The 16,291-nt window shown below is 34.0% G+C and overlaps 1 protein-coding gene across 1 annotated transcript; it reads right to left on the reverse strand.

Moving 5' to 3' along the window:
- Positions 1-255: 255 nt before the first annotated feature.
- LOC122056277 (putative disease resistance protein RGA4) lies at positions 256-4,660 on the reverse strand. Its single transcript, XM_042618154.1, has 3 exons — positions 1,083-4,660; positions 496-635; positions 256-401 (listed from the first exon to the last, which is right to left on the reverse strand). Exons 1-3 carry the CDS (start codon positions 4,654-4,656, stop codon positions 384-386), a joined length of 3,732 nt encoding a protein of 1,243 aa, XP_042474088.1. The 5' UTR covers positions 4,657-4,660; the 3' UTR covers positions 256-383.
- Positions 4,661-16,291: the final 11,631 nt, after the last annotated feature.

Below are 16,291 nucleotides of genomic sequence, written 5' to 3' on the forward strand. Positions count from 1 at the left end.
ATTCTCGAGTAAGCTAATTGATTTTAGTCCTGCTAAATGAGATAACTAAAACAATCAATCTTGTTGGATAGATTGACTCGATCAATCCAGTTGGATCAATCAAATTGGATGATTCAATCAGGCCAATTGGTCTAGTTAATTAATTCAGTCAAGCCGATTGAGTTCATCAATTCAATCAAATCGGCTAATGACTGATGTTACACTCACAAGAGGCAATAAGAGTAGTGAAAAGTTTATTTTCAAAATAATTCCATAGCTAATCACATATCTTTTGTTTATAACAAGTCTAATTATGCACAAAGTCAATTTAAAAGAAATATTTAGCAAAACCCCCAACAGCCAGTCCAAGAGCTCGTAGAACCAATTGGTCTGCTTCCTTGCTGTCAATTGAAATTATGTCTCTGCGGATAATTTTGAACACTCTGTTATTTTTAATAAATAAATAAATAATCCTATTGTAGACCAATTAAGATGTAGATTGTATTGTATCTTTACCTCTCGATCTTGTGGGATCGACTCTGAAGAACTTAAATATTCGAACAAAGGGTAACATAAGATTAATGGAACACAGCATAGAGCTGCAGCACAGCATAGAGCTGCAACACAGCATAGAGCTGCAACACAGCATGGAGTTTCTGCAAAAATAATAGTAAAACAATATAATGGAGATAATTAAATTATTAGCAAATTAGCACAAACAATTGATCACATAACAAAAAAAAAACTCAATAATTGCATTAATGCAATTGAACGTCTACCAAACTAAATGATGGGATAAAATCATAATATCATACATATACAAATTTCTCAGCTAGCAATAAATAAATATTCAAGGGAAAATAAATATGATGAGAATGAAATAAGATTATGGATTCGGTATGTTATTCATGAAAATGAGATAAAAAAATTTCCTTTTTTTCTTCATCTGGTTTTGTATTAATTGCCTAAGTAATAGGATTTGTTTTTTTAAATAACAAATCCGCAAGACTGCAGTAACAGTTGCTTAAGTTTGATTAAAAGGAATACTTATCTTTTTCTTTTTATCAAACTTTGAATTTTCAAATGACTGATTTTAGTCGTACCTCCTGGATAAATCTCAATAGATCGCACATGAGAAATGTTGGGCCAATCTTCGCCTGTCACCCTTTTGCATCTTCTGTTCAGTCGTCTGTGACACCCAAAAATCGTCAAATATTCCAGCAAACGGAGTTCCTGTAGACTCCTTGGAAGCGATTCTAATCGGGAGCAGTTGTAGATCCATAGCTGACGAAGTGATCCGAGATGTTGTAGCCATTCAGGTAAGGTCGTGAGGTTGGGGATATAGCATATGTGTAGATCTTCTAGCACACTGGTCGATGGTGCTTCTGTCATCAAGGATTCCAATTCATCACAACAACAAATACTTAAATTTGTCTTAATGGAACTTGACTTGAATGGATCAAAAACATGATGTGAACCACTTATCCACAATCGTCCGAGTCTGTGTAAGTGTTGCAGTTGCCCTCGTAAATTCCCATTCTTGAAACAAATCTGAATGTCGAACTCATGCAGTGAATTCAGGATTTGTACAAGTATTTCTGGCTGCAGTGTGTTGCTGTCACAATTTTGGAGACTGAGATTGTTACATTTCTGGATGAACAATGAGTGAACCATAGTTAGCTGTTGCATTTCATCCATAGGTAGAAATCGGAGTCCATTGCAGCTTATAATTTCCAATTTCATCAAGGATGTGAGGTTTCTTAAGCAGCCACTTGGAAGAGATGTCATGCCCTTCACGTCCTCCAGTTTGAGATGAGAAAGAGAAGTCATTCTTCCAACACTTGAAAGTAGGCTCCCACTGCAGTCATGTAGCTTAAGAAGTTCAATTGTTTGAAGTTTTGGTATGTTTTTCAGTTTTGGACAATTCCAAATCTCCAGTTTCTTCAGTATAGGGAACAACTCATCGACACCATCCGACTCTGACCATCCCTCTAAATTAGTCATCGATATCAATTTAAACTCTTGGAGGGAAGGAAAGCCTCTGATTGGTCCGTGCCCATGACACTCGGCAACCATGTGTTTCACACCACTCATTCCATCTAGGACAAGCTTTCTAAGAAATTGGAGATTTCGAAAATGAGGAATATGCTCGCAGAAATTGCAATTTTGTAGAATAACTACAACCAAATTTGGTAACTGGGACTCCATCAACCATGTTGGAAAGTGTCGGCTCCCGTAATTGCATATCTTCAACTTCTTTAAACTTGTGTTGGGGCAAAGATCATCCAGCATGCTCATGTCATTAGTGGTTGAACAATTAAATGATAAAGATAATTCATTAAAATCTTTATTCGTGAAAATTTTTCTACCACCACAAGAATAACTGCTGAAATTCTTGGAAAATTTGATTTCCATTGCTCCATGAAGCTTCAAATCCTCAAGTTGTGTAATTGAACATGAGCCAGTTCTATTCTCGACAACAAAGCTTGATAAACTTCGAAGACTAGTCAGTCCAGACAACCCGGGGGGCATGTGAGTCAAAGAATCACAATCGCAATAAAGATACCAAAGGCTTTGCATATACCTTAATCTTTTTGGTAACTCTTGAAGGGGATTCTCAGTGAGATTGAGAAATAGCAAATTCTGGAGAAGAGTAATGGTGTCAGGTAGAAATTTAATCTTATTCTTAGACAAAGTGAGGTATCTCAAATGTATCGAATTTCCAACTGATGTCGGCACCCCTTTGATGCCATTTTCACTTAAATCTAATGCCCGCAAGAATTTCAATTCTGAGAAGATAAACTGAAGCAGATGAACCTTCCCAGATAAATTACATTTTCTCAATAACAAGGTGCGCAAGTAGAATGGCTTCTCCTTCTTGAATAAAGAAATTTTCTCTTTTGTATATTCTATCCTTAAATGGTATGTTCTCTTTTGAATATTTTTTGCTTGATTATCTTTAATATTGCAATATTCATCTTCAGATACTAATCGTGCCAGGTCATGCATCAAATCATGCATTGTGCACTTGGTTACATGACGACCATCATCGCACTTCTCGGAAGGTGCCAAGAGAAAGAATGACCTCAGTACTAGATCATCAAAGATGCGGTTGCCAAGTGTTTCAGCATCAAAATTCCTATCTGAACATACGAAACCATTTGTTGTCCACATCTGAATCAACTCATCCTTGTCCATCACGTAGTTCTTTGGGAATAGAGACCCAAACGCAAAGCACTTCTTTGACCGTAGAGGGAGAGCGTCGTAGCTCAACTTGAGCACAGGTAATAATGTTTGGTCCTCATCTCTGAGCTGCCATACTTCACTATTCAATACCGAGGACCAATAAGTTTCATCTCGAGTGCTGTGGAGCATGCTGCCAAGAGATATGGCAGCTAAGGGCACACCACCACATTTCTCAACAATCTTTCCACCGATTTCCTTCAAATTCTCATTTGGTTCTTCGTCTCCAAAAGAAAATTGTTGAAACAAGGACAAACAATCATCCCGGGACAACTGCTGTATGTGGTGGGTTTTGAATGAGCCCATTATCGAAGAGACATTTTGATTACGGGTAGTCACTAAAACTTTACTTCCTCTTGCCCCACATGATAAGGCTTCTTTCAGTTCCCTCCACTGTAATATTTTTTCATCCCATACATCATCCAACACGAGCAGAAATCTCTTATCTGATAAAGCTTTTTCCAGTTCTCCCCTCACTAACTCTGGTTCTGAGGTGTTAACCGCTGCACCCTTAGCCGATTGTAAAATAAACTTCATTAAGTCTAGTTCTGAGGTGTTGACCGGTGCACCCTTAGCCAATTTTAAGATAGACTTCATTCTCTCTAGTTCTGAGGTGTTGACCAGTGCTTGCGTAGCCAATTGTAAATTAGATATCCCGGGTTCTAAAGTGTTGACCGGTGCGCCAATGGCAGTAGCAGCCAGTTCTGAAACAGACTTCATTATTTTGGTGGGATCAAATTCTGCTCCAACAACTTTCCACATTCTAAAATTTCCAAAATAAGATTTCACCCTCTCGTCATTGAAAACGTGCCGAGCAAGTGTAGTCTTCCCCAAGCCACCCATACCAACGATGGAGATGACTTTCATTGTATCATTGCTGCTTCCTTCATCAGCTGTTAACATGTTGACAATCATCTCCTTCTCTGTTTCTCTCCCTTTAACATCCAAGCTATTCTGCGGGTGGATCCCTCTGTAGGCACTTAGTGAGATCCGATTAGTGCCTTGTCGCAAATTTTCAAGGATGGACTTTTGCTTCAAAATAGAATCTAGATTCTTCCTCACTGCTTTTATCATGCCACTTATCCTGCTCTTAAATACAAGTTGATTATTATTAGAAGAGAAGAAATCGCGCACCGGCCTGGAATATGCTCTTGATCTTTCCTTCCGCGACGCTTCGGTGTCATAGTAATCAACGACATCCTCCAGATCGTAGGCTAAGTATTTGAGCTTCCTAAGCAAGTTCTTCAAAGCAGCATCCGTCACAGAACAGGCCTCAACATCTTGGATTACCGTGTCAATAATTGTTGACAACTCCTTAAGATTCTCCATCCTCGCTTCAATACCAACCAATTCTTTGAGTTTCTCTTCGAGTTGGAGGAGAGCAAACACCCTCTTGCCCAGGAAGCCAGCCGCAGCAATCGCCGAAGATTCCATAGCTATGCCTGCAAGTTTGAACGATGCACAAGTTGTTGGGTTATTATTATATTATTAAGAGTATATCTATAACAAAAGTATTTTTTTTTAACTAAAATCAAAAGTATTTTAAAAAAATAAAAAGGGATAAAAAAATACAAGTTTTTCTGCCAAATAGGATTCTTTTACTTGGAAAAAAATATCGACATATTTTAATTGACGTCGCTATGTTTTTTTTAATCATGTTAAAATAGTCACAACATTTGATCAATGCCAAAATAGTTATAAATTTTTTATTTTATTATAAAAACACTCCGGATTAAAATATCTATTTTATATTTTTAAATTACCATTTAAATAGCTCATTTATTCATGAAACCTCTAATCTGATAATTTTCAGTCTCTAAATTTTTATTTAAAGATAAATAAAATTATTAAAAAGTGATTGAGGAAAATAAAAAGCTATTAGATTATTCACTTGAATTTTAATGTAGTCAATAATGAAAGGCTACTTCAATATTTCAATTAATTGTTATTGTCGTAGTTTGCCAATGATTAGTATAAAAAAATATGGACTTAGAGCTAATCTTTAATGTAGCACTATCTTTATTAAAAATATTTCATCTAATCCGGCTGAGGTCTTCACTCTAGTCATTACATTTTCATACATATCCTTAATTAATTTAATATATATTACGCTAACACCTCTCTTTTATAGAATTCTCCATATAATTTCTCTTGATACCCTATATTATAAGTTTTTTCTAAGTCAATGAATATCATGTGTAAATCTTACTCTTCTCCTTATACTTTCCAATTAGTTATATAAGAAGATATATAGCTTCTATTGTTGACCTTCTAGGCATGAACCTAAATTGATTTGGGTCACCATAGTCTCTTTTCTTAATCTTTTTTTCTATTACTCTTTTCCAAAGTTTCATCGTATAACTCATTAGTTTAATACTCCTATAGTTTGCATAACTTTGTAAATCTCTTTTATTCTTATATAAGGGAACTAGAGTATTTACCCTCCATTGATTAGAAATTTTTTATTTTTAATATCATATTAAACAATTTTATAAGTCATTCAATAACTTGTTTTCCTAAGCACTTTCATACTTCTATTGGAATATCATTAGGTCTCATGGCATTTCCATTTTGCAGTCATTTTAAAGCTTGTTCTACTTCTGAACTTCGAATTCTACGATAAAAATTTAAATTTTTATACTCATTTGACCTAGTTAAATTGCTAAGCTAAGTTGGTCACCTAAAGTTTTATTAAAAAGTTGATGAAAATGTTGGAGTAATTTGGGTACCCTAGGTTTTGATGTTTGGGCAAAAGTTTAAGTTAGGTTTATTGTTGTATTTGATATGCATTGTGAGTGTGCAGGATACAGGTACAACAAGGAAAGTCCAAGTGTGATCTTGGCAAAGGAGAAAAGTCCAAGGATGAGTCTTGGCGGTGTAAGTTCAAGCATGTAGTCTTGGTAACGTAAGTCCAAGTGTGACTTGGCAATGGACGAAGTCCTAAAGATGCAACCTCTTGGCAAAGGAAGACCCGACAACAATGACAAGGTCGATGGAAGCTCCAGAAGGCAAGATGTGAAGGATGGGGAGGCATCTGAGGGACGTAAGACTAATGGAGGAGGCTAGAAGGATAGGTCTAGGTTGGTCGGGTGAGGACGAGTGCTAAGTGAATGTACTCGGGGGTAAAATCCTAGAATTAGGGTTTTACTGTAGCGTTACTATAGCAGTACTGTAGCATTACTGTAGCAGTATTGTAGCAGTCGACTGATGGTTTCATCAGTCGATTGGTGTAGTCGACTGGGCAGTCGACTGGGAGCGAACAGAATGCTTATGTTCGCTCGGTCAGTGTGGAGCAGTCGACTGGTACTTTTACTAGTCGACTGGTATCAAGCCGTTGGGATGTAATGGTCGAATTTCCACAAGAGGACAGTCAACTAATGATTTTGGCAGTCGACTGGTAGGCGGGGTTTTCCAACTCGTGGCCTATATAACCAAGCCTTGGGAGCTTGGTTGAGATTGACGAAATTAGTGGTGGTTAACCTTAATTAGTAGTCAACAAGTGCTCAAAGGTTTTCTTGTGTCCAAGTGTGCTTTGTTGAAGTTGTGGTGAGGTTTCTCCACCCACAAGGAGGTTTGAGATAGCTAGAGTTTGCCGGGGACTAATCCACCGACGGATCAGGATCGTCCACCTTACGGAGAGCCGTAGACTAGGAGCCCTAATCTCCGAACCACGTAAATGCCTTGTGTTACGATTTGTTTTGGTTTATTGTCTTTCCTTATTGTTTATAGGGTTTAGCTATCTTCTTGTTAGTTTGTATTTTTGTTTTCCGCTACGTACTAACAAGTGTAGGAAGTGACGATTTGGGTGAGACGCTATTCACCTCCCCCTCTAGCGAACGTCAAGGTCTCAAGAGAAAATATATCTTTGACCACTCTTTTATTTATCCATTATTTACTAGTACCCTATTGAATTCATCTTTAATACATCTTATTTGATTAAGATATCTTATTTTCCTCTATCTCTCTCACTTTAGCTATTCTATAAATATTTCTTTCCCCTTCTTTTTGTATCAAGTTTTGATATAATCGTTCAAAAATTTTATTTTTTGCTTCATTGACTACCTTCTTATTTTTTTTCTTGATTATTGTATATTTTTTAAAGTTTTTCTCATTCTTACAAATATATAATTCCTTATAAGCTATTCGTTTTTCTTTCACTTTCTCCTATACTTTCTCATTCCACCACCAAGATTCCTTACCTAGTAGTATATGTCCCTTTGACTCACTGAGTACACTGTTAGCTACTATTTTTTAACTTTGATACTATCTTATCCCATGTTATATTAGAGTCACTATATATTTCACCTAATGTTTGTACTCCTACATTCTCCTTAAATATATTTTGCTTCCCATTCTCTCACTTTGACCACTTAATTCTAGGAGTCGTGTATGTAAGTACCCCAGGTTAGTTTTCATGTGATCAATCGAGTTAAGTTAGATCATGAGTCTTTTGATGCCTTGTGTCTAAATGTGTAAAAACTTAGAAACACAAAAAGTCGAGTGGAAGAGCGACGAGTGAGAATGATGGCATGGGAAATGAGTCAACGAGCTCAGTACATCCGAGGGATGAAAAATTGTTGAAGAGCACACCAGTGGATGAGAAGGGCATGCTCAGAGCATTCGAGGGATGAGAAGTTGGGAGGAAGCAGCCTGCTCGAGGAAAAGGATAGAGTTGAGTTCAGGTGAGCTCAACTCTAGTCGACCAGAACATCACTCAAGCAAGCAGTAACACGAAAGAGGTCAACTCAAAGGTTGACTTGAAGACCCAAGCTTTTTTTTAGCATTCCTCTCCCTCATTTGATGTACGTATTTGTCATAGTTTCATATTGTTTAACCGAAACATTTATTGGTCGTTTAAGTACATGTCTGACCATTTTAAACACGTCTCTTGATGTTTATCCTTAATAGATGCAATTTTAATTTTCTCTTTAATGCTCTCATTCATTATTCTGTTCATCCTCGTATGTCCACATATCCATCTTAACATCCTTATGTTTGCAACTTTAATCTTCAGCTCATGTGCTCGAGTCATAGCCCAACATTCAATGTCATATAATATAGCAGGTCTAACTGCCATTTTATAAAACTTCCCTTTAAATTTTAGAGGTACTTTATACCGACACTAACCTCTATTTCAATCATCCTGTTTTATATTCTATGTAAGGCATCTCTCTCAATCCCTCTATCATCTTACAAAAATGATCCTAAATACTTAAAGATCTCAATTTCAAACAACTCGTCATCACCTATCTTAACAATTGTCTTATTACACTTAATATTGCTAAACTTAAATTTCATATATTCTATCTTTACTCTACTAAGCTTGAAGTCTTTCACTTCTAGTGTTTCTTATCAAATTCTAGTTTAGTATTTACTCCTTTACGTGCCTTATTTATCAAAACAATACCATGTACAAATAACATGCACTATGGTCTTGAATGTGTCCAGTGAGTTCATCCATGATTAGTGTAAAAAGATAGGGACTTAGACCCGATCTTTAATGTAACACTATCTTTATTGGAAATATTTCAGTTAACCCTCCTGAGGTTTTCATTCTGGTTATTACATTTTCATACATATCCTTAATTATTTCAATATATATTACACTAACACCTCTCTTTTCTAGAATTCTCCATATAATTTATCTTGGGACCCTCCTGAGGTTTTCATTCTGGTTATTACATTTTCATGCATATCCTTAATTAGTTCAATATATATTACACTAACACCTCTCTTTTCTAGAATTCTCCATATAATTTATCTTGGGACCTTATATCGTAAGCTTTTTCTAGGTCAATGAATATCATGTGTAAATCTTACTTTGCTCCCTATACTTTTCAATTAGTTGTCTAAGAAAATGTATAGCTTCTATTGTTGACCTTCTAAGCATGAACCCAAATTGATTTTCGATCACTGTGGTCACCTTTCTTATTCTTTTTTCTATTACTCTTTTCCAAAGTTTTATCATATGACTAATTAGTTTAATACTCATATAGTTTATATAATTTTGTATGTCTCTTTTATTCTTATATAAGAGAACTAGAGTATTTATCCTCCATTGATTAGACATTTTTTTATTTTCAATATCATATTAAATAATTTTGTATGATATTCAATATCTTGTTTTTCTAAGCACTTTCACACCTCTATTGGAATATTATCTGGTTTCATGATTTTTCCATTTTGCATTCCTTTTAAAGCTTATTCTACTTCTAAAGTTTGAATTCTATGATAAAAATTTAAATTTCTATACTCATTTGACATACTTAAATTTCCTAAGTTAAGTTGGTCACCTAAATTATCATTAAAAAGTTGATAAAAACATATCTTCGATCACTCTTTTATTTATCCATCATTTACTAGTACTCTATTGTATTCATCTTTAATACATCTTACTCGGCTAAGATCTCTTATTTTCCTATCTCTCTCACTTTAGCTATTCTATAAATGTTTCTTTCCTTTCTTTTGTATCCAAGTTTCGATATAATTATTCAAAAGTTTTATTTTATTTTTTAACTTCATTCACTACTTTCTTAGTTTTTTTCTTGATTATTGTATATTTTTTTTTAAGTTTTTCTCGTTCTTACAAATATATAATTCTTTATAAAACTATTCATTTTTCTTTCACTTTCTCTTGTACTTTCTCATTCCACCACTAAGATTTCTTACTTGGTGTTACATGCCCCTTTGACTCACTGAGTACATTATTGGCTACTATTTTCAACTTTGATACTATCTTATCCCATGTTATATTAGAGTCACTGTGTATTTCACCTAATGCTTATACTCCTACCTTCTCCTTAAATATGTTTTGATTTCCATCCTTTAACTTTCACCACTTAATTCTTAGAGTCGTGTATGTAAGTACCCTAGGTTGATTTTGATACCATCAACCGAGTTAAGTTAGGTCCTGTATTTTTTGATGTTTTATGTCTAAGTGTATAGGAATTTAAGAACACAAGAAGTCGAACGGAAGAGTGGCGAGTGAGAAGGATGACACGGAAAATGAGTCAACCTGCTTGGTGCATCCAAGGGATGAAAAGCTACAGAAGAGTACACCGATGAATGAGAATGACATGCTCGTAGCGTTTGAGGGACATGAAGCTGGGAGGAAGTGGCCTGCTTGAGGAGAAAGACAGAGTTGAGTTTGGGTGAGCTCAACTCTTGTCGACTGGAACATCACTCAAGCAAGCAAGAGCGCGAAAGAGGTCATCTCAAAAGTTGACTTGAAGACCCGAGGTGCCTTAGATATTTGGAGGTGACTCGGATGCCCATCTGTTGAAGTTGCCGAGAAAAGGACTTAAGGTGCCTCAAGGCAGCTGTAGGCGCCTCAAGGCAGCTGTAGGCGCCTCCAATCTATGGAGTGCGAGGGCGCCTTAGGTGATCTGAGGTGACTTGGATGAACAGTAGTCGAGGCACCTTCGTTCAACCAAGGTGCCTCCCATTGAGCAGAGTCGTTGGCCAACCGTTACACTTCAGATAAAATTTTATCCGCACTGGAGGCACCTTGGATCCCTTTGGAGGCGCCTTCGAGCCACGTCAGCCAACAATAGCATTCTCTCAAGAGGCTATAAAAAGTCTCCTAGAGCTAGGAATTGAATAACAACTCTTGTATTTATTTCTTAAGTAATTCTTGAGCATTCAAAGTCTGTAAGAGGCTACTCCACCTTCGCGAAGGAGTTTTTTTAGTGGAGCTTTTCAATTGTCTTGAATTAATAACCACTAAAGTTGTAACCAAGTAAATTCTTGAACCTTCTTATTGTTTTCTTTAATGTTATTTTTGTTTAACTAATATTGTGTCCGTGCTAAGTTCAAAAATCAAGAGATTTTTCTAACTTTATTTTCAGGGTTATTCACATCCCCCCCTCCTCTAGCTGGCCTACTTGGACTAATAAATGGTATTAGAGTCAAATCACTCTAAAAGGGCTAACCACCTACTAAAGTAAAAAGAAGATGGCCGGATTGAGCATTCACCAAACAAAATTCAAGGGGGAGTTTGTACTATAGAAGCATAGCATAGAAGTATTTTTTTAAAATATATTTTGAAATTCTTTTAACAATAAATATAATTTTGTAGCACTTAGATATCAGCATGGAGAGGAAAAAAAAGAACACGTTTGGCTTAAAAAGGAGCAAAATGACTTTGTGGCGAATGGCAAAGTAAATCCATCTACTGAACGTTTTTCCGCCCCAAGAAGTCAATCTAATTAGTGTCAATGACTCCATAAAAGAGCTCTAGGAGAAGTTCTTGGAACTACACAAAGGAACCTCAAAGGTCAAACTCATAAGACGGGACTTGCTCTAGAAGTAACTCAGCAACCTCCGAATGGAAAAGGAAGAGATAGTAGCTCATCTACATACAAGAATCAAGGAGCTGATCATCGAACTCGTGAACCTCGAAAAAATGGTAATAAATCAAGATTCCCTAAGGAATGCATTAAATTCTTTTTTGAGAACTCCCGAGTAAACATCTATAGTGGACTCATTTTACATATCCAAGGACTTGGAAATAAATACTTTAGAAAATTTATTTTTTACTTTCGAATTACACGAATCAAGATATGTAGATTTAAGAAATAAAGAAGAAAAGTCAACTCAGAAATTAGCACTCAAAAACAAGAAGATCGAGTCAGAGTCAGAATAATTGTTCGACAAAAATGAAGAAACCTACATTGTAAGAAAGTTTAGTAAGTTTTTTAAAACTAATAATTTTGATAGGAAACAAGCAACAAAGATACTACAAAGCAAAAGAAAGGTTAGTTGCTATAACTACAAAGAAGAAGGATATATCAAGAACAACTACCCAAAGTTGAGGAAAAGGGAGAAAGACAAAGACAAAGGGCTAAGACGGATGAAGCACAATAATCTAAAAGCCACGTGAAATGAGTCATTGTCAGAGTCCGAGATCGACGTCTACGTCGGACTTGCACTTATGACAAGTCATCAAGAAGATGAAGATGAAGAAAGCTTATCTGACATAAGTATCGAAAGCAATGATAAAGGGAGAGTGTCAAACTATGAGTCCGACACGATAAGTGAGGTACGCCTCTTACCTCCCAAACAATTATATAATGGTATTAAAATGCTATCTAGATCTCTTTACAAAAATAGGACTAAATATTTAAAATTGAAAGAAAAATACCATGCACATGTTTCTTAGAAAAATTTAACAAAATTAAAATTGAAAATACAAAATTAAAAGAAGAAATGAAAACATTGAAAGTAGAATTCTGTATGCTCAAGTCCTAATATTTTTCGAATATCAAATTTTTGATAATATAAACTTAATTAGCATTTAAGAAATCATAAGGGTTAAATTATGAAAAGTTAAAAATAATATTCTTAGAAAATATTTGATAAATCTAATAGATAGAAACTTATTTTAGATACCAAAATATATACTAGATTATTAAATTAATTTCATGAGCATGCTTGAAATTTTAATCATTTTAATTTATTAATATTTTTAGTAAAAAAATAAATTTGCAGACATTTTGTTATGAATTTCTATTTATTTTTTTGTCAAAAATAAAAATATTATCTGCTAATAGAAAATTTGTAAATTTTTTTTTACTATTATATTTTCTTTAAAAAATTCTTTTGAAAAATAAATTTTAACGATTAAAAATGTTTCAAAAATTTATTTTTGATTTTTTTTTTTGATAATTAATTATGTTGTTAGATAAAAAAATTTTAAGATTTTCTGACGATTATATAAGCTGATTTTTTAGAAAGTTACTGTTGTATTATGAATGTGAAAAAAAAATCAACCAAATTTTTAGGACTCGATTTTTTTTTAAATATTTAATTTTAAAAATAACTTTATCTATTCAAAATATTTATTAGGTTAAAATATAAATATTCTGTGTATGAAATTTTGATCATGTTTTTAAATGCTTACAATTGTTACGGACAACAATTTTTAGGATTTTTTGAACCTTTAAAATAGTTTTAAATTATTTTTGACAAACCTACGAATTAATTGATAAAAATTATTCTTTTTAAAAGTTAATTTTGGTAAAAAGACATATAACTAAAAATTCTGTTTAAAACCAATAGAAAAAGTTCCAATATTTTTCTAACTTTTTTTTTTTTTTACATTTTCCCTATCTTTTTTAATGTAATCAAAGGAGGATAATTTAGGGATTAAGTTAAGGGGAGGTATAAAATTTAATATTCTTTTCTTGAATTGATTACAATTTTTTTTTAATACTTGCAAATTTATTTTGATTAAATTATTTTATTATTTTATTTTAATCTTAACTTAATTTGGATTAATTCACATTAAAAAAAGGAAAGATTGTAAGTATCTCATGTGAGTTTTGATAACTGAATTAAGTTAGGCTCTATGGTTTGATCCCTTGTGTCTAAATATGGAGGGAATTAGGAATACAAAAAGTTGAGCAAAAGATGCAGCAAGCGAGAACAATGGCATGTGAATCGAGTCAATGAGCTTTGTGCATCCGATGGATAAAGAGCTACGGAAGAGTACATCAAAGGACGAGAAGGACACGCATGGCGCTTCAGAGGGACGAGAAGTCGAAAGAAAGACTGCTCGAAGAGAATGCCAAAGTTGGTTCGAGTGAGCTCAAATCTGGATGGTCAGAGTATCACCCAAGCTACCAACCTGGAAAATCAGTCAACCTAGAAGTTGGCTAGTTCCAAGCGCCTGACCAAGTTGAGGAGCCTAGAATCCAGGCGCCCAGACCAGGTCAAGGCACCCGGATCATGTCAGCCACATCAGCAAGCCATTACAGAGAAGATCGACACTAGAGTCCATGTCAGCCGACTCTAAGTGCCCGAACGAGTCCAGACACCCAAGAAGTGAAAATCATATTCGAAAGAAGTCGTTGTAGAGTGGATCGAGTCGACTAAGTCTAGGTGCTGGAACCAGTCCAGACGCTCGGGAGGTGTCACGTCAGCTAACGGTTAACTTCGACTAATGGATTTTAAATAGAGTCCTGGTGCTCAAAGTTCATGCGAACACACTGTGTTTTAACTTCTGTAATCTACAGTTTAGTTGCTAGTACTTTCAACATTTGTAAGAGGCTCTTCCACCTTCACCGAAGGAGTTCTGTTTAGTTCGCTTACATTTACCTTAAATTAACAACCACTCAAGTTGTAACCAAATAACTCTTAGCCTCCTACTTTATTTTATTCAAGTTATTTTGATTTCTAACTAATTGTGTGTCCTTACTAAGTTACAAAGCAAGAGAGGTACTAATTTTATTTGTAGGCTATTCACCCCCTCTAGTCGGCCTACTCGAGACCTACACAAGCGACCTGGGACAAATTCTCCTCAGAAGACTCAGACACAAAAGTACCAAAGAAAGACAACTACCTCGCACTAATGGTAGTCGAACTCGAGTAAGAAAGCGACTCTGATCAAGAAAATAAGTCATAGTATGAATTAATCCATGCATTCATACCCGTTTCCGAAGGTTCCAATGAGGTACAACTTATTTTAAATGCAAAGTTCTTTAAAGTAATTTCATGTTTGATAAAAATTATCTGAATTTGAAAAAAATAATTTGCTCATTAACAAAAACCAAAATATTAAGGAACAACTTAACCTAAACTCCTCAACTAAACAAGTTCAAAATGGAGACTCAACTCAAGTGGTAAAACTTGAGGAAGAGAACTTTTTTTTGAAATGTGAAGTTGATAAACTTAAAAGACTATTAGAAATTTTCACTACAAATCCAAAATTTAGATTTAATATTTGGATCACAAAGAGCTCTATAAAACAAGTTCGGATTTAGATAAAACTTAGCTTAACAAATAAATCATTTATTTTACTAATTAATCAAAATAAAAAATAAATCAAAACTTGAGTTCCAAAAAGCTTACCTAAAAAGCAAGTAAGACAAAATTAATTCTATATACCCAAAATTTAAATTTACTATATAAAATTAAGACATAAAGTATATGATTCAGGGGATACTAAATTAGTTGGCACCTCAAAAATATAGCCTTCCCTTTTGTGTAATTAGGACTAGAATGAAAAAGATATTTTGACTCTTGTCCAACATAATATCAAGGTAGGGTGAGATGATAGTACGTTAGGAAAGTTTGGTCTAGGCAGTCAGGTAGGGTAAGGCGTACCATATTTGGTCTAATTAGCTAACTGGAACTAACCGAAAATACCTTGTCATATCCTAGACTAGTTAAATCAAGGTTTATCAATAGAAAAAGTAAATGTCTAATTACTTAAAAAGGTTTTATCGGGAGGTGGTCATTACTCCGATACCTAAGAAGGTCATTATGCCTTGCCATAGTCGGGAAGCCAATTTTTTAAATATATATTTAATTAACTAACGATTAAAACTAAATCTAAAATTATAGGATTATATTGATGAAAATATAGATCGGGTGAGATAAATAAGGAAAAATTAAACTTTATTAACAATTAACTTAAATTAATAATTAAAATCTTAATTAAAACTTCAATTTAAAACTTAAATTTAAAATGTAATTTAAAATTAATTTAAAACATAATTAATTAAAAACTAAATTTAAAACTTAATTAAAAATCACTCTAAAGCGTAATTAAAAACTAATTTTAAACTTAATTAAAATTCAATTTAAAACGTAATTAAAAACTAATTTAAAACTTAAATTTAAAAGGTAATTTAAAATTAATTAAAAACTAATTTAAATATTAATTTAAAACATAATTTAAATTAAAATGTATTCAAAACGATATTCAAAACGTAACTAAAACATTAAACTTAATTAAATTTTAATTACATTTCGATTAAAACTTAATTAAAATCCAACCTAAACTTAACTTAAATAAAAGTTAATTCAATTTCATTAAAACTTAATTAAAACTTTAATAAAACTTATTAAAACCTAAATTACATTTCAATTAAAACTTAATTAAAAATTTAAAATTAAAACCTATAACTCGGCGAACCTAAAACCGAGGTACCTCAAACTGACTGAGGTACCCTAGTTAAGCTCAGTTGAGGCACCTTGGACCAGCCAAGGTGCCTCGCAAAGAGGCGGCAGTTTTTTCACTGAAATCACGTTCGAGGCGTCTTCTATAAAGTCAAAGGCACCTCTA

Source organism: Zingiber officinale, chromosome 3B, assembly GCF_018446385.1.
Source record: "Zingiber officinale cultivar Zhangliang chromosome 3B, Zo_v1.1, whole genome shotgun sequence".
NCBI classification, from domain to species: domain Eukaryota; kingdom Viridiplantae; phylum Streptophyta; class Magnoliopsida; order Zingiberales; family Zingiberaceae; genus Zingiber; species Zingiber officinale.